General features: G+C 48.8%; 1 protein-coding gene across 1 annotated transcript in view; it reads right to left on the bottom strand.

Annotated features, from left to right (window-relative positions):
* SLC2A13 (solute carrier family 2 member 13) overlaps positions 1-7,181 on the bottom strand; it is a 340,922-nt gene extending 333,741 nt beyond the window's left edge. The window contains exon 1 of the mRNA XM_077264817.1: positions 6,185-7,181. Within this exon, the coding sequence (XP_077120932.1) occupies positions 6,185-6,734 (550 nt within the window). The 5' untranslated portion in view covers positions 6,735-7,181. The remainder of the gene's footprint in view (positions 1-6,184) is intronic.
* Between the last annotated feature and the right edge of the window lie 19,059 nt (positions 7,182-26,240).

The raw sequence follows: 26,240 nt of genomic DNA, 5'->3' as shown, positions 1-26,240 counted from the left end.
GGAACAGGAAATATCAGGACGTGTGAAAAAGGTCTAAGACATAATTTCTTCAAAATAATAACATACACCCTAAGGCTAGGTTCACATTGTGCTAGGGGAGTCCGTCTAACGGACACGTTTTTAAGTAGTGAAAACGCAATGTAACGGACATTGTAACGCACCCATAGACTCGCATTGTCTGACGCATCGTGACGCATGCCTAAATTGGCATGCGCTTGCCACATTACGTTTTTTTATGACGGACCTTGGAACGCGGCTCGCAGCGTTTTCGGGTCCGGTCAAGCTAACGCAAGACTAACGGAAAGCATCTATTCTGCCATTGAAGGCTATTGCAAACGCAGCCAGACGCAAATCATACAAAATTTCCAAATAAAACCATACGTTTGAATTGCGTTAATGAGGGTGGTCCATGTGGTCATGTGACAGGAAATATGATTTCACCCACACCCGACACTGACAAAAGGATAAAAAAAAAAAGAGAACAACTTTATTGACAGTGCCAAACGCAGACAAACGGATGCTTCACGAACGGACATCAGAATGACATAAATGCTGTCACGTGCGTTAACGTAAGCGTCAACGTGAAGCCAAATTTTCAAGAAATTTGGCTCTTTTCTGTACATGCGTTTAACGGATCCGTTTAACGGTATGTACTTAACGCAATATGAACCTAGCCTTAGGGCTCATACTCACTTGCGAGAAACCCGGATGAGTCTCGCACAGCAATACCCGACACTGCACCCGGCACTCAGGAGCGGAGCGTGCGGCTGCATGTATTGCTATGCGGCCGCACGCTCCAATCTGAGTGCCGGATATTAACATGCGAGACTCATCCAAGTTTCTCGCAAGTGAGTATGAGCCCTAAGACTCAGTTTCTCACAATTCCTGGCATTTCCTCTCTTAGGTCATTAAGGATCACTACTATATTCAAAAGGTGAAACTCGCAGGTGGCGGAGCCTTGTTCCTTCCACCTTACTCTAGGACACCTATGGGGACTCTCACTAGCACACGACTTACTTTCATCTCGTCATAATTGGTAATTTACCTAAATAATTTATCACTAATGCCAAAGGTGACATACCACATGTATGGCCTTATCTGCTGCACAGAGGTCCAAGGTGGGAAGGCGGCAGTTGCCCATATCAATAAGAAACATAATGCATTGATGCCTTCCAAATGCACAAAGGAGGGAACATCAGCTCTGTACACCAGTGACTGTACATTATGGCCAGATTCATCAACCCCGGCATTTTTCTCGACTGCCTTGACAAGGGCATGTGGTTGAGCCTGATGCCCCCGATTCACGAAGAGATGCATGTTTTTTCATTAATCAGGAATGTCTGACAAAAAGGTGCACATCTTCGTGCACCACGCCCCGAGTATTACTCCAGTCATTGACTGGAGTACGAATTCTGGTGTAGGGAAAGTGACAGCACATCTAATTCGTAACGTCACACCTGCCTTACCCATTTTTACAGGGCTGAAAGAAACTGGCTTAATGCCAAAAACTGGTAAATTTCTGGTGTTGTGTCAAAATTTGGTGACTTTTCATAATTTACTACAGAATTCTGGCAAAATTGTTTTGATGAATTGGTGGTTGTTTGCAAAGTATTACCCAGCCTTGGCGAAGGAGCTCTTCCCATACATCTATTTTTGACCCATTGACCTATATGAAGACTCTTGCAGGGTGCGGTGGAGCTTTCATTTCTACCATTTTTCTGTACTAAGGATGTGACTAAAAACATATTACTTCAGAGTAAAAATAGTAACAGTGAGTGTCATTACAACAAAACATAATACCGTAGTTTGGGTTTTAATGGCTGTGGCAATGCCAGTGACTTTTCTCCTGTAGGAAAGCATCGCATATGGGTAAACAGTCACTTTTCATTTGATTTTTCTCTCTGTGAATAGTTGCTACTTCTGTTATTTAGTTTTTTAGTTCCATCACTCAGGAATTACACAACCAGGGTAGGAGTCGTCTGTTACACCCACTCCATCCCTGTGCCAAATACATGGCACTGGAAGTATAAATGTACAGCATCCTGCCCCGAAGACTTCCCGATGTCTGATCGTATTTTCTACAGATTCCGTTATAACGGGAAATCACACACAAAAAAAATATATATTTGTCTGTAGTACAGGAGACAAGAAAGAGGACGACCATCAGTAGCCACAGATCCTGCTGATAACACGCAGGAAAGCCGGGTGCGGGAAGTCACCTTGTCTCCTAGCAACCACACACTCCGTGTACAGAAGCTCTACTGTCGCTTTAAAGATGGATCACCTGGAGAGCCTGACCACTAGAAGAACTTCATCACCAAAATTGTAGGGCACAAAATACAAAGATGACCAACAAACACCACCCCCCAAGACACTAATGCCTGGTAAGTGTAGGCTGCACCTCTGGTGCCCTTATCAGGATTCGGAGACCTACATTTACTCTTTCAAAACTCATCAGTAGCCATTTTACCCTATTAAAGTGATAAAGTGACACACAACCCTCCCAAAGGAACAGTATGGAGGGGGAAAGGGGGTTAAAAGCACCAATAAAAAAAAAAAAATAGATCATAACAATAACCAATATCCTACAGCCTGTGTGCAGGCAGTATACCTACAGCAGGTCTGGACAGTCACATACAACCGTAAGGGGGGTAAATTACCAAAACTTATTCACAGAAAACGTAGAAAAATGGCCTACAACTCAGTTTGCTTCCTTCAGCTGGATTCTGATTGGTTGTGAGTGTTAATAGATCCCCCTACTAAGTATTTCAAGAGCGGTTCCCTCTAAAATACAAACGCATGGCCACAGATGAGGCCGACGTTACGCCATCATGTGGACTGGCACCATGATCTCACACACTCCGAGCATCTTCTGAGACCCTAAAACATCATTCAGATTTGCCATGCAAAACTAACTCTTATCTGACCCATCTCCGTCACCTATCCATGTGCTGTGCTTATTAGCCCCCACCCTAAAGTGCTCCTATCCTATCTCCAGACAGCCTACAGGACCCTTATCTGACCCATCTCAGTCACCTCTGTCCATGTGCTGTGCTTATATAGCCCCCACCCGAAAGTGCTCCTATCCTATCTCCAGACAGCCTACAGGACCCTTATCTGACCCATCTCAGTCACCTCTGTCCATGTGCTGTGCTTATATAGCCCCCACCCGAAAGTGCTCCTATCCTATCTCCAGACAGCCTACAGGACCCTTATCTGACCCATCTCCGTCACCTATCCATGTGCTGTGCTTATATAGCCCCCCACCCTAAAATGCTCCTTTCCTATCTCCAGGCAGCTTACAGGACCCTTATCTGACCCATCTCCGTCACCTATCCATGTGCTGTGCTTATATAGCCCCCCACCCTAAAGTGCTCCTGTCCTATCTCCAGACAGCTTACAGGACCCTTATCTGACCCATCTCCGTCACCTATCCATGTGCTGTGCTTATATAGCCCCCCACCCTAAAGTGCTCCTGTCCTATCTCCAGACAGCTTACAGGACCCTTATCTGACCCATCTCCATCACCTATCCATGTGCTGTGCTTATATAGCCCCCCACCCTAAAATGCTCCTTTCCTATCTCCAGACAGCTTACAGGACCCTTATCTGACCCATCTCCGTCACCTCTGTCCATGTGCTGTGCTTATATAGCCCCCCACCCTAAAGTGCTCCTGTCCTTTCTCCAGACAGCCTACAGGACCCTTATCTGACCCATCTCGGTCATACATGTCCATGTCCTGCTGGGTATAGCCCCCACCCTAATTTCCTCCTAGCATTTCTCCAGCCTATAGGCCTGTCTTCCTCACCTCTGTCCCTGTAGTGGAGGTAACAGTCCCTTAGGTCTCCTATCTGGTCTGCCCCTCTTGCTGTTGTCCCTATAGTGGCGGTAACACTCCCCCTTCAGTTCCTCCTGTCAGCCCCCAGGCAGCTGTACCAGACAAGTCTCCTTTCTGGACCATCTCCCTCACCTGTGTCCTTGCAGCAGAGGTGTACTTCCTCCTGTCAGCTGTACCATTCTATCCAGACTGTCCCTCTCGCCTCTGATTGTAGAACATGCAACAAGCCCCCTATTAGTTCCTCCTGTCAGCCCTCCAGATGCTGTACCAGTCTCCTTTCTGAACTGTCCCTCTCATCTCTGTCCCTATATTTGAGGTTTACAGAGCAGCACCCCTCCTTGGTTCCTCCTGTCAGCCCTCCAGCTGATGTACCAGGCCAATCTCCTATCCAGACCACCTCCCTCACCATTGTCCCTGTAGCAGAAGTAACAACCCATTAGTTCCTCCTGTCAGCTGTATCATTTTCCTACCTGGACTGCCCCCCCCACACCTCTGTCCATATAGTGAAGGTGGCAGCCCCCTCACTTCTGTCATTATAGTGGAGGTGCAGCCCCCCTCGTTCCTCCTGTCAGCCCCCCTCACCGCTGTCCTTACGGTGGAGGTGCAGCCCCCCTAGTTCCTCCTGTCAGCCCCCTCACCTCTGTCATTATAGTTGGGGTGCAGCCCCCTAGTTCCTCCCGTCAGCCCCCCTCACCTCTGTCCTTATAGTGGAGGTGCAGCCCCCCCTATTTCCTCCTGTCAGCCCCCCTCACCTCTGTCCTTACAGTGGAGGTGCAGACCCCCTAATTCCTCCTGTCAGCCCCCCTCACCGCTGTCCTTACAGTGGAGGTGCAGACCCCCTAATTCCTCATGTCAGGCCCCCTCACCCTTACAGTGGAGGTGCGGACCCCTAGTTGCTCCTGTCAGACCCCCTCACCTCTGTCCTTACAGTGGAGGTGCAGACCCCCTAATTCCTCCTGTCAGGCCCCCTCACCCTTACAGTGGAGGTGCGGACCCCTAGTGCTCCTGTCAGCCCCCCTCACCTCTGTCCTTACAGTGGAGGTGCGGACCCCCTAGTTGCTCCTGTCAGCCTCCCTCATCTCTGTCCTTACAGTGGAGGTGCGGACCCCCTAGTTCCTCCTGTCAGCCTCCCTCATCTCTGTCCTTACAGTGGAGGTGCGGACCCCCTTGTTCCTCCTGTCAGCCCCCCTCACCCTTATACAGTGGAGGTGCGGACCCCCTTGTTCCTCCTGTCAGCCCCCTCATCTCGGTCCTTACAGTGGAGGTGCAGACCCTCTAATTCCTCCTGTCAGCCCTCCTCACCCTTACAGTGGAGGTGCGGACCCCCTAGTTCCTCCTGTCAGCCTCCCTCATCTCTGTCCTTACAGCGGAGGTGCGGACCCCCTAGTTGCTCCTGTCAGCCCCCCTCATCTCTGTCCTTACAGTGGAGGTGCAGACTCTCTAATTCCTCCTGTCAGCCCTCCTCACCCTTACAGTGGAGGTGCGGACGCCCTAGTTCCTCCTGTCAGCCTCCCTCATCTCTGTCCTTACAGCGGAGGTGCGGACCCCCTTGTTCCTCCTGTCAGCCTCCCTCATCTCTGTCCTTACAGTGGAGGTGCGGACCCCCTTGTTCCTCCTGTCAGCTCCCCTCACCCTTATACAGTGGAGGTGCGGACCCCCTAGTTGCTCCTGTCAGCCCCCTCATCTCTGTCCTTACAGTGGAGGTGCGGACCCCCTAGTTGCTCCTGTCAGCCCCCTCATCTCTGTCCTTACAGTGGAGGTGCGGACCCCCTAGTTCCTCCTGTCAGCTCCCCTCACCCTTATACAGTGGAGGTGCGGACCCCCTAGTTGCTCCTGTCAGCCCCCTCATCTCTGTCCTTACAGTGGAGGTGCGGACCCCCTAGTTGCTCCTGTCAGCCCCCTCATCTCTGTCCTTACAGTGGAGGTGCGGACCCCCTTGTTCCTCCTGTCAGCTCCCCTCACCCTTATACAGTGGAGGTGCGGACCCCCTAGTTGCTCCTGTCAGCCCCCTCATCTCTGTCCTTACAGTGGAGGTGCGGACCCCCTATAGTTGCTCCTGTCAGCCCCCTCATCTCTGTCCTTACAGTGGAGGTGCGGACCCCCTAGTTGCTCCTGTCAGCCCCCCTCATCTCTGTCCTTACAGTGGAGGTGCGGACCCCCTAGTTGCTCCTGTCAGCCCCCCTCATCTCTGTCCTTACAGTGGAGGTGCGGACCCCCTAGTTGCTCCTGTCAGCCCCCCTCATCTCTGTCCTTACAGTGGAGGTGCGGACCCCCTAGTTCCTGCTGTCAGCGCCGTTTCACGCCTCCTCCCGGTGCGCACTGCTGTCACACGCGGCGGGCACTTACCGATCCCCAGTCCCACGACCACACGGCCGCCGAGCAGCGTCTCCTTGTCCCGGGCAGCGGCCAGCAGCACGGCCCCGGCTATGAAGAGCAGGCTGGCCAGGAGGATGCACGGTCTGCGCCCCAGGACGCCGTTGAGCACCCCGCCGGCCAGGGCTGACAGCGCCGCCGCGCCCACCGTGCTGGACACCAGCAGCTCCTGCCACAGCGCGGACAGGTTCAGTTCCTTCTTGAGGAGCAGCATGGCCCCGGACACCACCCCGGTGTCATAGCCGAAGAGGAAGCCTCCGAGGGCAGAGAAGACGGACACCACGTACACGAACGCCGGGGTGACATCCTGCTGGAACTGCCTGCGGGCCGCCCGCTCCAGCTGCTCCCCGGAGGTCGGGCCAGCGGGGCCGCTCGCCTGGCTGCTGATGCTGGTGCAGGAGTCGGCGGCGATCAGGCTGCGCTCCCCGGCGCCCTCGTCGGGCTTCCTCCGCTTCTTCTCCCCCATCAGGTTGCTCAGGCTCCGCAGGGTGTACTCCACATTGTCGCTCGCCTTGCGGGACATAGGGGAAGCGTTGTGCGGCCGGGATGGACACGCCAGCTGCCGGGATGGACACTCCAGCTGCCGGGGCCGCTCTAGTCAGGCTGCACACGGGACGGTGCCCAGGACATATGTGTGGAGCCTCCGCCCAGGATCCGTCCCCGCCAGCGGCAGCAGTGGTCCTCAGCGCGGCGCCCGGCACCTCACTTTCCGGAGACTTTGTACATGTTTCTCCGCTTGTCCCTCCAGGTAAACGGCTGAGACCGGGAGACAGCGAGCTGGGGGCGGACCGGCGGCTCTGAGCGACTACACTGAGGCACAGCGCTGTCAAACTGGAGGGGCGGGGCTCCAGGTCACATGACCCGCAGCAGCTGATTGCTGACGTCACACGGAGGTTTCATAGGTGTTCTCGCCTCAGGTCAGCAGCTCTGCTCATTGTGATCCGGCGGTGACGGCGGCGGGGAGGGCGGGCCTGTGCGTGGCTGTCTGCACGGGGGGCGTGGCCCTAGCCTAGGTCACTGTGTGACCACCTATGGCGGGGACATAGTCAAGTCACAGTGATGAGCGGGCACTATACACAGACCAGCGCCGGTATTGCCGCCACATGGGGCCCGTATAGTGGTGGCTACATAGTGAAGGAAATAGCGGGATTTCGCCCCCGTTACATCTTGTCTACAGATAGCTCGTCCAAGGCTAAGTCCTGCAATACCTTTCCATGGCCGTCTGTCCCTCCATTACTGAGAATCAGTGTTTGCACATGAGGTTGTAGAGCTGAAGCCTCTGTCACTCCAGCTCTATTCCCCGCCCAGTGCTGCAGCCTCCTATCCCATTGACAGCCTCTGTCACTCCAGCTCTATTCCTCAGCCAGTGCTGCAGCCTCCTATCCCACTGACAGCCTCTGTCACTCCAGCTCTATTCCCCGCCCAGTTCCATCACCACCTGACTAACAGCCTCTGTGACTCCAGCTCTATTCCCCACCCAGTGCTGCAGCCTCCTATCTGACTGACAGCCACTGTCACTCCAGGTCTATTTCACTCAGTGCTGTAGCCTTCTATCCAACTGAGAGCCTATGTTACTCCAGCTCTATTCCTTGCCCAGTGCTACACCCTCCTATCCCACTGACAGCCTCTGTCACTCCAGCTCTATTCCTCACCCAGTGCTGCATCCTGTTATCCCACTGACAGCCTCTGTCACTCCAGCTCTATTCTCCACCCAGTGCTGCAGCCTCCTATCCGACTGACAGCCTCTGTCACTCCAGCTCTATTCCCGTCCAGTGCTGCAGCCTTCTAGCTAACTGACAGCCTCTGTCACTCCAGCTCTATTCCCCACCCAGTGCTACAGCCTCCTATCTGACTGACAGACTCTGTCACTCCAGCTCTATTCCCATCTAGTGCTGCTGCCTCCTAGTTAACTGACAGCCTCTGTCACTCCAGCTCTATTCCCCACCCAGTGCTGCAGCCTCCTATCTGACTGACAGACTGTCACTCCAGCTCTATTCCCCACCCAGTTCCGCCGCCTCCTGCCTGACTGACAGCCTCTGTCACTCCAGCTCTATTCCTACCCAGTGCTGCAGCCTCCTATCTGACTGACAGTCTCTGTCACTCCAGGTTTATTTCACCCAGTGCTGCAGCCTCCTATCCGACTGACAGCCTCTGTGACTCCAGCTCTATTCCCCGCCCAGATCCGTCGCCACCTGCCTGACTGACAGCCTCTATCGTGTGACTTCAGGTAAAGGAGCTGTCAGGCAGGAGGTGGCGCTGGAGGGGAGGAGCTGAAGTTATACATGCTTCAGATCTACCATAGCCACTTAAATATCAATTCACACACTGATTTCTTCGTACGGAGGCGCAGACGGGCCATGTAAAGGTATTGCTGGACTTTTATTGGAAAACAGCTAAAATGTGCATATATATGGCTTGGGGGTGAAATTCTGCTGACAGATCACCTAGATTAGGTGACTTACAATTCATGTTCTTCCAGATGAATTTTCGCATCTTTTCCCTCTGGCCCACACAGCCACGACAACTTCTTTAGCCACAGCTCATCTGCAAAGTTTGCAATAAAGACATGATATTTCCAGCATCTTCCCCATCTATCCCCAACCTGCTCAAGCCCCTCGTCCTACTGATACCCCAGTACTGAGCTGCTGCTGCAGTATGTGTCCCTATAAGTGCACCTGCTGTGTGGCATGGTAACAAGACTCTTACTGCCCCACATAATAATGCCCACCACTGCAGGGGCGTAGCTAGAGCTTTTGCCGCCCGGGGCTGTTCCCGAGTTTGGCGCCCCCCCCCCCCCCCCAGAACGTATGCGATTTTCACACTTAGTCATGTACCGACGAGCTCCTCGCCCTTAAGCTCCCAATGTTCAGTGAAAAACTGAGAGAAGCAGAAGAGAAGCTCGTTGTTACAGGACCATGAGTATGAAAATCGCATATGAGTGACGTGTCCATGTGTCGACGACTGGAACCTGCAGAGCTGAATCCTGACATCGCAGCTTCTGAATTCTCACAACTAATGCACTGCACACTTTTAGGATTCTCCCTGGCCGGTGGACGGTCATGTCAGCACAAGCATGTGATTTGTATACTTCTGACCACATTCCGACTAGACGTGCCTGGCCTCGCTCAGTTCATTTTCATAGAGTGAGGCCACACGTGTCTAGTCAGCACGTGACCGCATGTATGTAAATCGCCAGCACCAGAGAATCCTGACAGTGTGCAGGGCGCACTGTGAGAACTCAGAAGTCTGCAGTCACAAAGAATGACTGCAGACTCATCACAAACCTGGACATCCCCTTTAATGCTCCTAACATAAATAAAAACATGAGAGTTAGTCAGTATCACAAATAACATTTACATTCAGGTACCTGATAGATGACGTCTCCTCTGGAGTCGTTCTCCTTTTCTTCATCTTATCCAGATCCCATGATGAGTTTTCTCATCCACAGCCATCTCTGCAGACTTCCATCTTCTCTGTTCTTTTGCAGAAAATCTCCACATGACGCCCTTAAAGATACAAGTGTCATTATAATGCTCCTGAATGAAAAATTTCCCCTCACTATATTGTCTGCACAAAATATGACCCCCACACTGTCCCTCTTATGGTACATGCTCTTCACACTGACCTCTCCTTTCTATACCGGCCCCCTCTTCACACTGTCCTCTCACACTGTGTCCCCCCTATAGGGCCCAGTATTTATACTGTACTCTCTCATCACACTCCCCCTCCTTGGTATACTGTCCCTTCCTGGCTGTGCCCTTACACTGTCTCCCATGCTACGCATGCACACATCCCAACACCCTCACTCCCCGTACTCTGTCCACATACGTTTTTCACATCGCTACTCATACTGTGTCTGCATACATTCCCCCGTTTGACCCCAAGCTGTCTGCACCCATCCCCCATACTGTTTCCTCATATATGCCCCCCATCTCCCCCTTTGCTCTTCATTTTGTGTCCTCAGATCTCCCCCACACATTAAATCCCCCCATTCCCATGACAAATCTCCCCCCACACACATTCAATCCCCCATCTCCACTCACATTAAATCTCCCCCCACAATAAATCCCCCCCATCTCCACTCACAGTAAATCCCCAATCCAATAATATATCCCACTATCCCCACTCACATTAAATCCCCCCCAGTCACAGTAAATCCCCCCCACAATATATCCCCCCATCCCCACTCACATTAAATCCCCCCCACAATATATGCCCCCATCCCCACTCACAGTAAATCCCCCCCACAATATATGCCCCCCATCCCCTCACAGTAAATCCCCCCCACAATATATGCCCCCATCCCCACTCACAGTAAATCCCCCCCACAATATATGCCCCCCATCCCCTCACAGTAAATCCCCCCACAATATATGCCCCCCATCCCCTCACAGTAAATCCCCCCCACAATATATGCCCCCCATCCCCTCACAGTAAATCCCCCCCACAATATATGCCCCCATCCCCACTCACAGTAAATCCCCCCCCCACAATATATGCCCCCCATCCACTCACAGTAAATCCCCCCCCACAATATATGCCCCCCATCCACTCACAGTAAATCCCCCCCCCCACAATGTATGCCCCCCCATTCCCACTTACAGTAAATCCCCCCCTGCACCTTCGGTGTCTTCAGCTCCACTGGAGCACTTACCACCGCTCTGTGTCTCCTGCTCTGCCGCGCAGGTGAGTGACGTCAGCAGCGTGATCACATGACCTGATCACGCTGCTGGCATCGCTCTGACCCGGCAGTCAGAGCTTCAATTGTACTCGCATCTCAGATACGAGTACAATTGAACATTGGGAGCCGGCGCGCCGCAGCTTCTCTGTGCCGGCTGTCAGCTTGACAGTCGGCACAGAGAACAGCTGACTCCCAGTGCGGGGGGGGTGGCAGAATGCAGCCGCCGGGGGAGACACTGCGGACCGCCGCTTTAGGCGGCCCGACTGCGCCCCCCTGCCGGCTGCTCCCCCCTAGATACGCCACTGACTCACCCCCACATTGTGCCGCCCCCCCGCATTGTGCCGCCCGGGGCGGCCCGCCCCCCCCCCCCCCGCACCCCCCTTCCTACGCCACTGCACCACTGTGCACGTTACATTTATTTATTTACACAGTAAATGTGTTCTCTAGATGGTAAAATTGCCCTACAGAAAATACGATTGCCCTCTGTAAGTGCCCTAGAACGTAAAAGTGCTCACATTTTACCTCCCCCTTAGCAAGTTATAATGGATTAACACTATAATGTATTAATGCCTGTTACGTGCCCACTTAACATTTAATATTGTTCCTTGAGTGCCCCTAAAAGGCAATAATTTACTTTGATACCCCCAGAGCTCCCCCACATACTATGATTTCTTAGCAGTATGTTGACCCCACACAATATGATGCCCTCACAGACCACTTATAAAGCTTATCTTTTAATAAACTAATAAAATATGTATATCCCAACACAAAGGTCTGTATTAGATAATATGACTGGAGGAAGGAGGGAAAGAGCAGTTTCTATTGGGTTTCTATTGTCTCCCTGCCTTCCAGCGCAGGTTGGCACCCTCAATCATGCACAGTGGCGCCCCTACTCATCGACGGCTATCCCTGCCTCTCCCTAAATGACCCTATAAAGATACATAGGGTGCTAAATGATTATCAAAAAGTACCATATGTAATCAGGACAATGTGATATCCTACTTCTGATATACCATATGGTACGTGAAATACACTGCTCAAAAAAATAAAGGGAACACTAAAATCCCACATCCTAGATATCACTGAATGAAATATTCCGGTTGCAAATCTTTATTCATTACATAGTGGAATGCGTTGAGAACAATAAAACCTAAAAATGATGAATGTAAATCACAGCTAATATCCCACGGAGGTCTGGAGTTGGAATGATGCTCAAAATCGAAGTGGAAAATCAAATTGCAGGCTGATCCAACTTCAGTGGAAATGCCTCAAGACAAGGAACTGCTGCTCAGTAGTGTGTGTGGCCTTCATGTGCCTGTATGCCCTCCCTATAATGCCTGGGCATTGTCCTGATGAGGCGGCGGATGGTCTCCTGAGAGATCTCCTCCCAGACCTGGATTAAGGCATCAGTCAACTCCTGGACAGTCTGTGGTGCAATGCGGCATTGGTGGATGGTGCGAGACATGATGTCCCAGATGTGCTCGATTAGATTCAGTGCTGGGGAACGGGCCGGCCAGTCCATAGCATCAATGACTTCATCATGCAGGAACTGCTGACACACTTCAGCCACATGAGGCCTAGCATTGTCATGCATCAGAAGGAGCCCAGGGCCAACCGCACCAGCATATGGTCTCACAATGGGTCTGATTATCTCATCCTGGTACCTACTGGCAGTCGGGGTACCTCAGGCTAGCACATGGAGGGCTGTGCGGCTCTCCAAAGAAAGGCCTCCCCACACCACTCCTGACTCAATGCCAAACCGGTCACGCTGGACGATGTTGCAGGCAGCAGAACGCTCTCCACGACATCTCCAGACTCTGTCACATCTGTCACATGTGCTCAGTGTGAACCTGCTCTCATCTGTGAAGACCACAGGGCACCAGTGTCGAATCTGCCAATCTTGGTGTTCTCTGGCAAATGGCAATCGCCCAGCATGTTGTTGGGCTGTAAGCACAACACCCACTTGTGGACGTCAGGCCCTCATAACACCCTGATGGAGTCTGTTTCTGACAGTTTGAGCAGACACATGGGTGTTAGTGGCCTGCTGGAGTTCATTTTGCAGGGCTCTGGCACTGCTCCTCCTGTTCCTCCTTGCACAAAGGAGGAGGTAGCAGTCCTGCTGCTGGGTTGTTGCCCTCCTACACACCCCTCCATGTCTCCTGGTGTACTGGCCTGTCTCCTGGTATCTGCTCCATGCTCTGGACACTGTGGTGACAGACATAGCTACACTTCTTGCCACAGCTTGCATTGATGTGCCATCCTGGATGATGTGCACTACCTGAGCAACTTCTGTGGGTTGTAGACAACACCTCATGTTACTGTACAGGACCTCTAGGGGTGAGAGCAATGACAAAATGCAAAAATGACAAAAACAGCCAAAAAAGGATCAGAACAGAGAAATGGTCTGTGGTCACCCCCTGTAAAACCACTTCTTTATAGGGGTTGTCTTGCTAATTGCCAATCATTTCTAACTGTTGTCTATTACACTTGCACTGTTAGAATCTGTTTAGTTTGTTACTATCCACCATTTTCTTGTGGAGTTCTGGCTGCTGGTCTTTTTCCTCTGGTGCTTGGTTTGTCTTTAGTCAGGTGTTTGTATCACTCTTTATTAACCAGCACCTGCCTCCCAGTCCTTGCTGGACATCAGTGTTAATCTGCTGGAGCTCTACCTTGGTGCTTTGTTTTGTGTTCTGTGTGTTTTATTTGTGCAGTGCTGGTACCTCTGGTTCCGCTAGCCTTAGTTTCTGTTTTCTATTGGTTTCTGCAGCCTTCTCTGTGTTTTCCACTAGGAGGTGACCCGTTTTTTTACCAAGTCCTTAGTTCTTTTAGGGTACCCCTTCCCCTTATCTATAGGTCTTCGCTTGAGATTAACCTAGGATCGTCGGTGGGTTTATTCACAAGGAATGGGTCGCCCACTCCATCGTAGGGTTTCAGCCTAGTCATAGTGCAGGGTCAGTTTTCCCCCTTCTACCTTAGTCTTGTGTTGCAGATCCGTAACAGTTTGTCCAGCCAGAAGGACGTATAAAAGAAAAAAAGAAAAAACCCTCCCGGATTTCTGCAACATGAACAGCGTTCAAGATCTTGCTCAGCGTCTGCAAGGGTTAACATTGAAAGAATCGTGCTCACAACATAGTCAGACCAAAAACCATCACAACAGAGAATATTTGTGAATATATTGATATTTATTTATTTAGTGGCGAATATCAAACCATAAATATACAGAATCTTATAAAATCAAGATAATATTAGTATGTATGTACTTAAAATCTTTTTGTGCACATATCAAATTATATCATATGGCAGGCATATTGTATATTATACCCGTAAGGACTGCATATATATCCTAACAAGCACCCTATATAGCATATGAATAAGAAGTGCTGTAAACTAAAAGCAAAAAAACGCTTTTTATATATAAAAAGTGCATACAATGTGCATACAACAATATTCAATCAAGTGTAAGGAAAAACACTAGAAGGTGCATATAGTGCAAAAAATGTGCAATCTATAAGGTGCTATGAGTGGATAATATACAGAGTCACTTACTTCTTTTGATATTGTGCACCCTGACGCGGGTTTTGGACGCACTGTTCCTTCGTCAGTGTAATAATTATAGGGGATAACTCAGGAGACTCTTTGCGTGGAACAAGACAACTACAGGACACAGTTTTACAAGTGGTAAAGTCTATATTATCACACGGTGATTCAAACAGGTGCAGAGAGAAACTCAAGTCCACAACACTTGGTGTAAATATTAAACGCAGCTTAGTAGTGTATAGGAAACTTCAGAGGAAAATGCAATCAAGCAGAAAGTCTATGAAGCACAGTTATTCTTGAGGATACTTGACACAAATAAATCCTTGTCTTAGTCCAAACACAGATAGATAAGCTTATAAGGCAGTTCAAATAATATCTTAGCTCAACCAGGGGGGCCTGGTTAATAGTCTCAGGTTTTTGCAGAGCAGCAACAGCTTACATGTCCAGCAAATGGAGATGGAAGTAAATACGAGCAGCAGACGAAGGAGGATTACTGGAACTGGTGTATGCAGCAGGAACTCAAAGCAGAGTAGCAGGATCACCACACAGGTTCACAGGAGCAGGTATATAGCCAGGGAGTAATCAAAGGTCAGGAGCTGGATGCAAGGCAGAATACTCTAGCACAGACTGAAGGCTGGGGTGGAGTTTTATAGCAGGAAGACATAGTGCACATGAGACCAAAGACGCCATCTTGGAAAAGGGCAGTAATGAACAAAAGGTAAAAAATGTTCAGAGTCCTGACATTACTCCCTCCTTAGAAGCGGCCTCAGGACGATCCTGGACCTGGTTTCTCAGGGAATCTCTGATGAAAACAAGAAATCTTCTGTTGGGCATTGATGTTTTCCACAGGTTCCCAAGAGTCTTCCTCAGGGGGATATCCCTGCCATCTTTTCAGATATTGGAGCTGATTCCTGTGAATACTGGAATCAATAATTTCCTCCACCACAAATTGTTCCAGCCCATCAATCACCACAGGCAGCAGAGGTGGCACAACACGTCCCTGGAAGGTATTGGGAGATACAGGCTTTAGTAAAGATACAAGAAAAACTGGGTGTACCTTCATAGTCCTAGGCAGCTTCAGCCGGCAGGCCACAGAGCTCACAATACCGTTGATCTTGAAAGGGCCAATGAATTTTTGTCCAAGTTTTTGTGAAGGAACTTTTAACTTCAGATTCTTAGTTGCTAACCACACGGAATCTCCTACCTTGAACATGGGTGCAGGTTTACGGAATCTATCAGCCGATCTCTTATAACGTTCTTGAGCTGTGGTCAGGGATTCCTTCAGAACCTCCAGATTTTGTCTCATTGCAGTCAGCCTTTCCTTCACTGCTGGAACCGGAGAATTAATTGGAGACCTAGGTAAAATACACGGATGATAACCCAGATTGGCAAAGAAAGGTGTAAATTTAGTGGAGGCGCTCTGAGAATTATTATATGAAAATTCGGCTAACGGCAGCAACTCCAACCAATCATCCTGGAGATGGCTGACATAGCATCTTAGATATTGTTCCAGTGTCTGGTTGGTACGCTCAGTCTGACCATTTGTCTGGGGATGGTAAGCGGAAGAGAGACAGACATTAATATTGAGTGCAGAGCAAAACCCCTTCCAGAATCTTGAAGTGAACTGTACTCCACGGTCAGAGATGATCTCATCCGGAACCTCATGCAACCGAAAGACATTCTGTATAACCAAGTTCACTGTACCTTTAGCTGAGGGGAGGCCGGTGCACGGAACAAAATGAGCAGCTTTAGTCAGGCGATCAACTACCACCATGATTGTATTCATGCCCCCCGATGTAGACAGCTCCACAATAAAGTCCATTGATATAGACCCCCAAGGGCGGGACGGAACAGGTAATGGTTGTAGAAGACCCGTAGGTGCCACATGAGGAGTCTTGTAACAGGCACATACCTCGCAAGAGAGAACATAGTCCTTGGTATCCTTCAGGCAAGTTGGCCACCAGAAGAATTGGCTCAGGAACTCTTGTGTCTTCTTTACCCCCCTGTGACCAGCCAACTTGGAGTCATGTACCAACTTGAGGATCTGCAGACGGACGACCTCAGGGACATAGATACGTCGATCTCTGAACCACATGCCACCCTTAAAGACAAGATTAATATCCACAGGTGGGTTGGCCAGAAAAACATCACCTTCATAGGCCTTGACGATGGTTGATGGGCTCACACTATTTGATTAAATCAAATTCTGTGCAAAGCGTCTCTTAAATATTTTTCTAATGTTCAAAAGCCATTTTGCTATTCAAATTTCATGTATTTCATATTAGACAAGCTTTGGCACGATAGAGTGCAACCTTTTTTTGTATATTATATATGGAGGTAGCTGCTCCTGGTATGCACCTATTCACACTAGTTTGGATGTGCCAGTCGTTTTTCTGTCATTTCTATGTTATCTTACTGACTGAGCACTCCTCCCCTCACCATCTGGTTTTTAATTACATCTAGTCACACTTGGTTCTGGCCAACCCATATGTAGGCTTTGCTGAGAGGTGTCCATATTCACCCAAGCATACAGACATTAGCCTTCGGTAAGTGTTCACATTTGGACAGGGAGGTCAGGTACCCATCAGTTTAATGAGACCACCTTGACGATGGTTGATGGGCTCACACTATTTGATTAAATCAAATTCTGTCCAAAGCGTCTCTTAAATATTTTTCTAATGTTCAAAAGCCATTTTGCTATTCAAATTTCATGTATTTCATATTAGACAAGCTTTGGCACGATAGAGTGCAACCTTTTTTTGTATATTATATATGGAGGTAGCTGCTCCTGGTATGCACCTATTCACACTAGTTTGGATGTGCCAGTCGTTTTTCTGTCATTTCAGAAATACATCACCGTCATAGGCCTCCCTGCACTCCTTCCACAAGTCCTGATCGTGGATAACTCCGATGAAATTGGCATCAGATAGAATAGTCTTGGACGGGGCTCCAGGTACGGAATCCGCAGCATGGATTCGGGATAAAGCATCAGCCTTCCCATTATGAGAACCTGGACGGTACGAGATAACAAAGTTAAAATGATTTAAAAATAAGTTCCAACGAGCCTGACGAGGAGAAAGACATCTAGCGTATTTAAGGAACTCTAAATTGCGATGGTCAGTTAGCACTATGATCTGTTGTGCCGCTCCTTGCAGATGATGCCTCCATTCTTTGAAAGCTGCAATAATAGCCAGCAATTCCTTGTCTCCCATGTCGTAATTCTTCTCTGCTGAGGTTAGTCTACGGGAAAATAAAGCACAAGGATGTAGCTGTCATGTCGGATGCTGTTCAGACCAGGTCATCCGACAGACAGCGGTAATTCCGCTTTTGACCACTATTTGCTCATTGGCGTCTGCTAGATTTTATCTAGCTGTTCCGGGGTTAATTTACCTAATCCTCGGATTGGAAGCTGGGCCATTCCCATTGCCTTTAAATAGTTCTCCTGATGTTTGGGCGTCGACGATTATAGCTTCTGTCTTGTGCGTTGTTATCTCGGTCTGGTGAGGAGAGCTGGTGGTTGGAGATTCGTTGCTGGTGGTGTATTTTCCTTTGTCTTATTTACTCCTTCCTATATTTGTATTTATTTTGCCCTGCACATTTATAGTGTATTCCTGAGTGACTGTGGTGTGGTGTATATTTTCCTTTATCCTTGTCTGTGCTAACTGTGGGTATTGGTGAATAACATCTTCACTGGGTGGTGGGCGGAGGTTTCAGCCTAGGGCTGAGCTCAGGAGACAGGGTGAGGTTCGAGGCCTGGACATGCACACCATCAGTGTAAACTCCAGGAAGAGGGTCAGTCAGGATTTCCCTAGTCTGAGGGAAACTGCAGGGGCCCGGGTTATTAGCTCTCGCTCACCTAGTCTCTCCCTGACAGTAGCAGACCCTTCTCTCCAGTTCTTTGGGAGAGAATAGCCCCCAAAGCATTATCAGAAGCATCCACCTCCACAATGAAAGAAAGTGTTGGATCTGGGTGTATCAACAGCGGTGCTGATGTGAAACAGATCTTAAGCCGATCAAAAGCTTCTTGAGGCTGTGATGACCACTTAATGGGCTTTTCCTTCTTTGTCAAGGAAGTAGTGAGACGGACTATATCAGAAAAATTTCGAATGAAGCGTCTGTAGAAATTTGCAAAACCAATAAAACGTTGGACCTCCTTAACGTTCTTGGGTACCGGCCAGTCAAGGATAGCCTGAATCTTACCAGATTCCATGTTCAGCCCCTGGGGAGAGATGATATAACCTAAGAACTGTATCTCAGAACGATGGAACTCGCATTTCTCTGGCTTAATATACAGATGGTTCTCTTTCAGACGTCTTAAAACAGTTTTGACATGTTCTTCATGTTCCTGTAGAGAGTCAGAAAAGATTAGTATATCGTCCAAATAGATCACCACAAACTGGACCAACAAATCTCTGAAAATGTCATTAGCAAGGTGTTGAAACGTTGCAGGGGCGTTACAAAGCCCGAAGGGCATCACAAGAGATTCAAAGTGTCCATACCGGCATCTGAATGCTGTCTTCCACTCATCCCCTGGACGAATACGCACCAAATTATAAGCCCCACGAAGATCCAGTTTAGAGAACACCTTAGCATGGCGGACTCTTTCCAGTAATTCGGGAATCAGAGGCAAAGGGTAACAGTTTCGTACGGTTACCTTATTGAGTTCCCGATAGTCAACACAGGGTCTCAGGGTCCCATCCTTCTTTTTTACAAAAAATATAGGTGCCTGTTGTGAATTCCGTTCTCGAACTCCTGTTGTGAATTTACTTTTTGCTCCCTCTAGTGGTTACTAGTTTTTTGACTCTGGTTTTTCTGTCATTCCTTTTATCCGCACCTGGGTCGTTAGTTAAGGGTGTTGCTATTTAAGCTCCCTGGACCTTCAGTTCAATGCCTGGCAACGTAGTTATCAGAGCTAGTCTGCTGTGCTCTTGTCTACTGATCCTGGTTCCAGTTATATCAGCTAAGTCCGCTTTTTGCTTTTTGCTATTTTGTTTTGGTTTTGTATTTTTGTCCAGCTTGTTCCAAATATATATCCTGACCTTTGCTGGAAGCTCTAGGGGGCTGGTGTTCTCCCCCCGGACCGTTAGACGGTTCGGGGGTTCTTGAATTTCCAGTGTGGATTTTGATAGGGTTTTTGTTGACCATATAAGTTACCTTTCTTTATTCTGCTATCAGTAAGCGGGCCTCTCTGTGCTAAACCTGGTTCATTTCTGTGTTTGTCATTTCCTCTTACCTCACCGTTATTATTTGTGGGGGGCTTCTATCCAGCTTTGGGGTCCCCTTCTCTGGAGGCAAGAAAGGTCTTTTGTTTTCCTCTACTAGGGGTAGCTAGATTCTCCGGCTGGAGCGTGTCATCTAGAATCAACGTAGGAATGATCCCCGGCTACTTCTAGTGTTGGCGTTAGGAGTAGATATATGGTCAACCCAGCTACCACTGCCCTATGAGCTGGATTTTTGTATTCTGCAGACTTCCACGTTCCTCTGAGACCCTCGCCATTGGGGTCATAACAGTTTGCCAGGCCAGTATTAAATGTTTAATGCATTGCAGAAGAGGGATTATAAGAAAGAAGATTCTGAGTTTTTTTTTTTTTTTTTCTTCTTCCCCTTTACCTCAGAGTGGCTATGCTTGCTGCAGACATGAATGTCCAGACCTTGATTACAAGTGTGGACCAGCTGGCTACTCGTGTGCAGGGCATACAAGACTATGTTATCAGTAATCCTAGGTCAGAACCTAAAATACCGATTCCTGAACTGTTTTCTGGAGACAGGTTTAAGTTTAGGAATTTTGTGAATAATTGTAAATTGTTTTTGTCCCTGAGACCCTGTTCATCTGGAGACTCTGCTCAGCAAGTAAAAATTGTTATTTCGTTCTTACGGGGCGACCCTCAGGATTGGGCTTTTTCGCTGGCGCCAGGAGATCCGGCATTGGCTGATATTAATGCGTTTTTTCTGGCGCTCGGTTTACTTTATGAGGAACCCAATCTTGAGATTCAGGCAGAAAAGGCCTTGCTGGCTATGTCTCAGGGGCAGGACGAGGCTGAAGTGTACTGCCAAAAATTTCGGAAATGGTCCGTGCTGACACATTGGAACGAGTGTGCACTGGCCGCTAATTTTAGAAATGGCCTTTCTGAAGCCATTAAGAATGTTATGGTGGGTTTTCCCATTCCCACAGGTCTGAATGATACTATGGCACTGGCTATTCAAATTGACCGGCGGTTGCGGGAGCGCAAAACCGCAAATTCCCTCATGGTGTTGTCTGAACAGACACCTAATTCGGTGCAATGTGATAGAAAAATCGCAAATTCCCTCATGGTGTTGTCTGAACAGACACCTGATTTAATGCAATGTGATAGAATCCTGACTAGAAATGAGCGGAAAATTCATAGACGCCGGAATGGCTTGTGCTACTACTGTGGTGATTCTACACATATTATCTCAGCATGCTCTAAACGTATAGCTAAGGTTGTTAGTCCTGTCACCGTTGGTAATTTGCAACCTAAATTTATTCTGTCTGTAACTTTGATTTGCTCACTGTCGTCTTTTCCTGTCATGGCGTTTGTAGATTCAGGTGCTGCCCTGAGTCTTATGGATCTGTCATTTGCTAAGCACTGTGGTTTTACTCTTGAACCATTAGAAAATCCTATTCCTCTTAGGGGTATTGATGCTACGCCATTGGCAGCAAATAAACCGCAGTATTGGACACAGGTTACCATGTGCATGACTCCTGAACACCGCGAGGTGATACGTTTCCTGGTTTTACATAAAATGCATGATTTGGTTGTTTTAGGGCTGCCATGGTTACAGACCCATAATCCAGTCCTGGACTGGAAGGCTATGTCAGTCTCAAGTTGGGGCTGTCGTGGTATTCATGGGGATTCCCTGCCTGTGTCTATTGCTTCTTCTACGCCTTCGGAAGTTCCGGAGTATTTGTCTGATTATCAGGATGTCTTCAGTGAGTCTGAGTCCAGTGCACTGCCTCCTCATAGGGACTGTGACTGTGCTATAGATTTGATCCCAGGCAGTAAATTTCCTAAGGGAAGACTGTTTAATCTGTCGGTACCTGAACATACCGCTATGCGTTCATATATCAAGGAGTCTCTAGAGAAAGGACATATTCGTCCGTCTTCTTCCCCTCTTGGTGCGGGATTCTTTTTTGTGGCAAAAAAGGACGGATCTTTGAGACCTTGTATTGATTATCGGCTTTTAAATAAGATCACTGTCAAATTTCAGTATCCTTTACCGCTGTTGTCTGACTTGTTTGCCCGGATTAAAGGTGCCAAGTGGTTCACCAAGATAGATCTTCGTGGTGCGTACAACCTTGTGCGCATTAAGCAAGGTGATGAATGGAAAACCGCATTCAATACGCCCGAAGGTCATTTTGAGTACTTGGTGATGCCTTTTGGGCTCTCCAATGCGCCTTCAGTTTTTCAGTCCTTTATGCATGACATTTTCCGGAAGTATCTGGATAAATTTTTGATTGTTTATCTGGATGATATTTTGGTTTTTTCTGATAATTGGGATTCGCATGTGGAGCAGGTCAGGTTGGTCTTTAAAATTTTGCGTGAAAATTCTTTGTTTGTCAAGGGCTCAAAGTGTCTCTTTGGTGTACAGAAGGTTCCCTTTTTGGGGTTCATTTTTTCCCCTTCTGCTGTGGAGATGGACCCAGTCAAGGTCCGAGCTATTCTTGATTGGACTCAGCCCTCGTCAGTTAAGAGTCTACAGAAGTTCTTGGGTTTCGCTAACTTCTACCGTCGTTTTATCGCTAATTTTTCTAGCATTGTGAAACCTTTGACGGATATGACCAAGAAGGGCTCCGATGTAGCTAACTGGGCTCCTGCTGCCGTGGAGGCTTTCCAGGAGTTGAAACGCCGGTTTACTTCGGCGCCTGTTTTGTGCCAGCCCGATGTCTCACTTCCCTTTCAGGTTGAGGTGGATGCTTCAGAGATTGGAGCAGGGGCCGTTTTGTCGCAGAGAGGCCCTGGTTGCTCTGTTATGAAACCTTGTGCCTTTTTCTCTAGGAAGTTTTCGCCTGCCGAGCGAAATTATGATGTGGGCAATCGGGAGTTGTTGGCCATGAAATGGGCATTTGAGGAGTGGCGTCATTGGCTCGAGGGTGCTAAGCATCGTGTGGTGGTCTTGACTGATCACAAAAATCTGATGTATCTCGAGTCTGCTAAACGCCTTAATCCGAGACAGGCCCGCTGGTCATTGTTTTTCTCCCGCTTTGATTTTGTTGTCTCGTATTTACCAGGTTCAAAGAATGTGAAGGCCGATGCTCTTTCTAGGAGCTTTGTGCCTGATGCTCCTGGAGTCGCTGATCCTGTTGGTATTCTTAAAGATGGAGTTATCTTGTCAGCTATTTCTCCGGATCTGCGACGTGTGTTGCAGAGATTTCAGGCTGATAGGCCTGAGTCTTGTCCACCTGACAGACTGTTTGTCCCGGATAAGTGGACCAGCAGAGTCATTTCCGAGGTTCATTCCTCGGTGTTGGCAGGTCACCCGGGAATTTTTGGCACCAGAGATCTGGTGGCCAGGTCCTTTTGGTGGCCTTCCTTGTCAAGGGATGTGCGGTCATTTGTGCAGTCCTGTGGGACTTGTGCTCGAGCTAAGCCTTGCTGTTCTCGTGCCAGCGGTTTGCTCTTGCCCTTGCCTGTCCCGAAGAGACCTTGGACACATATCTCCATGGATTTCATTTCTGATCTTCCGCTATCCCAGGGCATGTCCGTTATCTGGGTGATATGTGATCGCTTCTCAAAGATGGTCCATTTGGTTCCTTTGCCTAAGCTGCCTTCCTCTTCCGATCTGGTTCCTGTGTTTTTCCAGAACGTGGTTCGTTTGCACGGCATCCCTGAGAATATTGTGTCAGACAGAGGATCCCAGTTCGTTTCCAGATTCTGGCGATCCTTTTGTAGTAGGATGGGCATTGATTTGTCGTTTTCGTCTGCTTTCCATCCTCAGACTAATGGACAGACGGAGCGAACCAATCAGACTTTGGAGGCTTATTTGAGGTGTTTTGTCTCTGCTGATCAGGACGATTGGGTGACATTCTTGCCGTTGGCTGAGTTTGCCCTTAATAATCGGGCTAGTTCCGCCACCTTGGTTTCGCCTTTTTTCTGCAACTCTGGTTTCCATCCTCGCTTTTCTTCGGGTCATGTGGAGCCTTCTGACTGTCCTGGGGTGGATTCTGTGGTGGATAGGTTGCAGCGGATCTGGAATCATGTGGTGGACAACTTGAAGTTGTCACAGGAGAGGGCTCAGCGCTTTGCCAACCGCCGCCGCGGTGTGGGTCCCCGACTACGCGTTGGGGATTTGGTATGGCTTTCTTCCCGCTTTGTTCCTATGAAGGTCTCCTCTCCCAAATTTAAACCTCGTTTTATTGGGCCTTACAAGATATTGGAAATCCTTAATCCTGTATCTTTTCGTCTGGATCTTCCTGTGTCGTTTGCTATTCACAATGTATTTCATAGGTCCTTGTTGCGGCGGTACATTGTGCCTATAGTTCCTTCTGCTGAGCCTCCTGCTCCGGTGTTGGTTGAGGGCGAGTTGGAGTACGTGGTGGAGAAGATCTTGGATTCTCGCCTCTCCAGGCGGAGGCTTCAGTACCTGGTCAAGTGGAAGGGCTATGGTCAGGAGGATAATTCCTGGGTGGTCGCCTCTGATGTTCATGCGGCCGATTTAGTTCGTGCCTTTCATGCCGCTCATCCTGATCGCCCTGGTGGTCGTGGTGAGGGTTCGGTGACCCCTCACTAAGGGGGGGGGTACTGTTGTGAATTTACTTTTTGCTCCCTCTAGTGGTTACTAGTTTTTTGACTCTGGTTTTTCTGTCATTCCTTTTATCCACACCTGGGTCGTTAGTTAAGGGTGTTGCTATTTAAGCTCCCTGGACCTTCAGTTCAATGCCTGGCAACGTAGTTATCAGAGCTAGTCTGCTGTGCTCTTGTCTACTGATCCTGGTTCCAGTTATATCAGCTAAGTCCGCTTTTTGCTTTTTGCTATTTTGTTTTGGTTTTGTATTTTTGTCCAGCTTGTTCCAAATATATATCCTGACCTTTGCTGGAAGCTCTAGGGGGCTGGTGTTCTCCCCCCGGACCGTTAGACGGTTCGGGGGTTCTTGAATTTCCAGTGTGGATTTTGATAGGGTTTTTGTTGACCATATAAGTTACCTTTCTTTATTCTGCTATCAGTAAGCGGGCCTCTCTGTGCTAAACCTGGTTCATTTCTGTGTTTGTCATTTCCTCTTACCTCACCGTTATTATTTGTGGGGGGCTTCTATCCAGCTTTGGGGTCCCCTTCTCTGGAGGCAAGAAAGGTCTTTTGTTTTCCTCTACTAGGGGTGGCTAGATTCTCCGGCTGGAGCGTGTCATCTAGAATCAACGTAGGAATGATCCCCGGCTACTTCTAGTGTTGGCGTTAGGAGTAGATATATGGTCAACCCAGCTACCACTGCCCTATGAGCTGGATTTTTGTATTCTGCAGACTTCCACGTTCCTCTGAGACCCTCGCCATTGGGGTCATAACAACTCCCTCCTGTGGTCATGAATGGTACTTCGGTGAGTTCTGTCCGTGGACTCCCTCTGGTGGCTGTGAGTGGAGCTGCTGGTTCTGAGATTCTTTCTCCAGCTGCCCTTGTTTGGGGCTAGGCTGATTCTCTATTTAACTCCACTCAGATCGTTACTCCATGCCAGCTGTCAATGTTCTAGTACTGGTTCAGATCTCTCCTGGATCTTTCTGAGGACCTGTCTACTCCAGCACAAGCTAAGTTCCTGCTTGTTCATTTGTTACATATGGTTTTTCTTGCTAAGTTCTAGTCCAGCTTGCTATCATGAAACTACCTGGCTAGCTGGAAGCTCTGGGGGTGCAGAGTGGCACCACCGCATCGTGAGTCGGTGCGGGGGTATTTTTTGCACACTCTGCGTGGTTTTTGTAGCTTTTTGTGTTGACCGCAAAGATCCCTTTTCTATCCTCAATCTGTTTAGTTAGACTGGCCTCTCTTTGCTAAAACCTATTTCATCCTGTGTTTGTGATTTCCTCTTATCTCACAGTCAATACTTGTGGGGGGGCTGCTTTTACCTTTGGGGAAATTTCTCTGAGGCAAGTAAGGCTTTGTTTCCTTTCTTTAGGGGTAGTTAGCTCTTAGGCTGTGAAGAGGCGTCTAGGCAGAGTCAGGCACGCTCCACGGCTGTTTCTAGTTGTGTTGATAGGAGTAGAGTTTGCGGTCAGCAGAGTTCCCATTTCCCCAGAGCTCGTCCTGATTCCGTGTTTAACTATCAGGTCATTCCTGGTGCACCTAACCACCAGGTCCATAACAGGTGCCCCTGTTGGTGAGGAAGAAGGATGTATGAAGCCTTTGGCCAGATTTTCATCAATATACTCCTTTAAGGCTTGAAGCTCAGTTGCCGCCAAAGGGTTTTCGTTACCAAAAGGAATAGCTGCCCCAGGAAGCAGCTCAATGGGACAGTCAAAATGCCTGTGTGGAGGAAGCTGATCTGCATTCTTCTTGTCACAGATGTCAGAGAACTCTTTATATGCTGGAGGTAAAGTAAATACCTGTACATGTGGTTCGGTAGCCGTGGACTCCGGGACAGCTTCTGTTAACGCTGAGTTGCTCCTTGATGGAAAGTTAATCTCCTTGCTCTCCCAGTTGATAATTGGGTTCTGAGAACGCAACCAAGGAATGCCTAAAATCACAGGAAAATGAAGAGAAGAAATTAGCAAGAAAGAAAGTTGCTCCTGATTAGGCTCCAACACAATTTCAAGGGGTACGGTCTCCTGATCCACAGGCTCAGAGATTAAAGGTGACCCATCCACTGT

Source organism: Ranitomeya variabilis, chromosome 5 (genome assembly GCF_051348905.1).
Source record: "Ranitomeya variabilis isolate aRanVar5 chromosome 5, aRanVar5.hap1, whole genome shotgun sequence".
Lineage (NCBI taxonomy): Eukaryota > Metazoa > Chordata > Amphibia > Anura > Dendrobatidae > Ranitomeya > Ranitomeya variabilis.
This window is presented reverse-complemented; position numbering and strand designations above follow the sequence as displayed.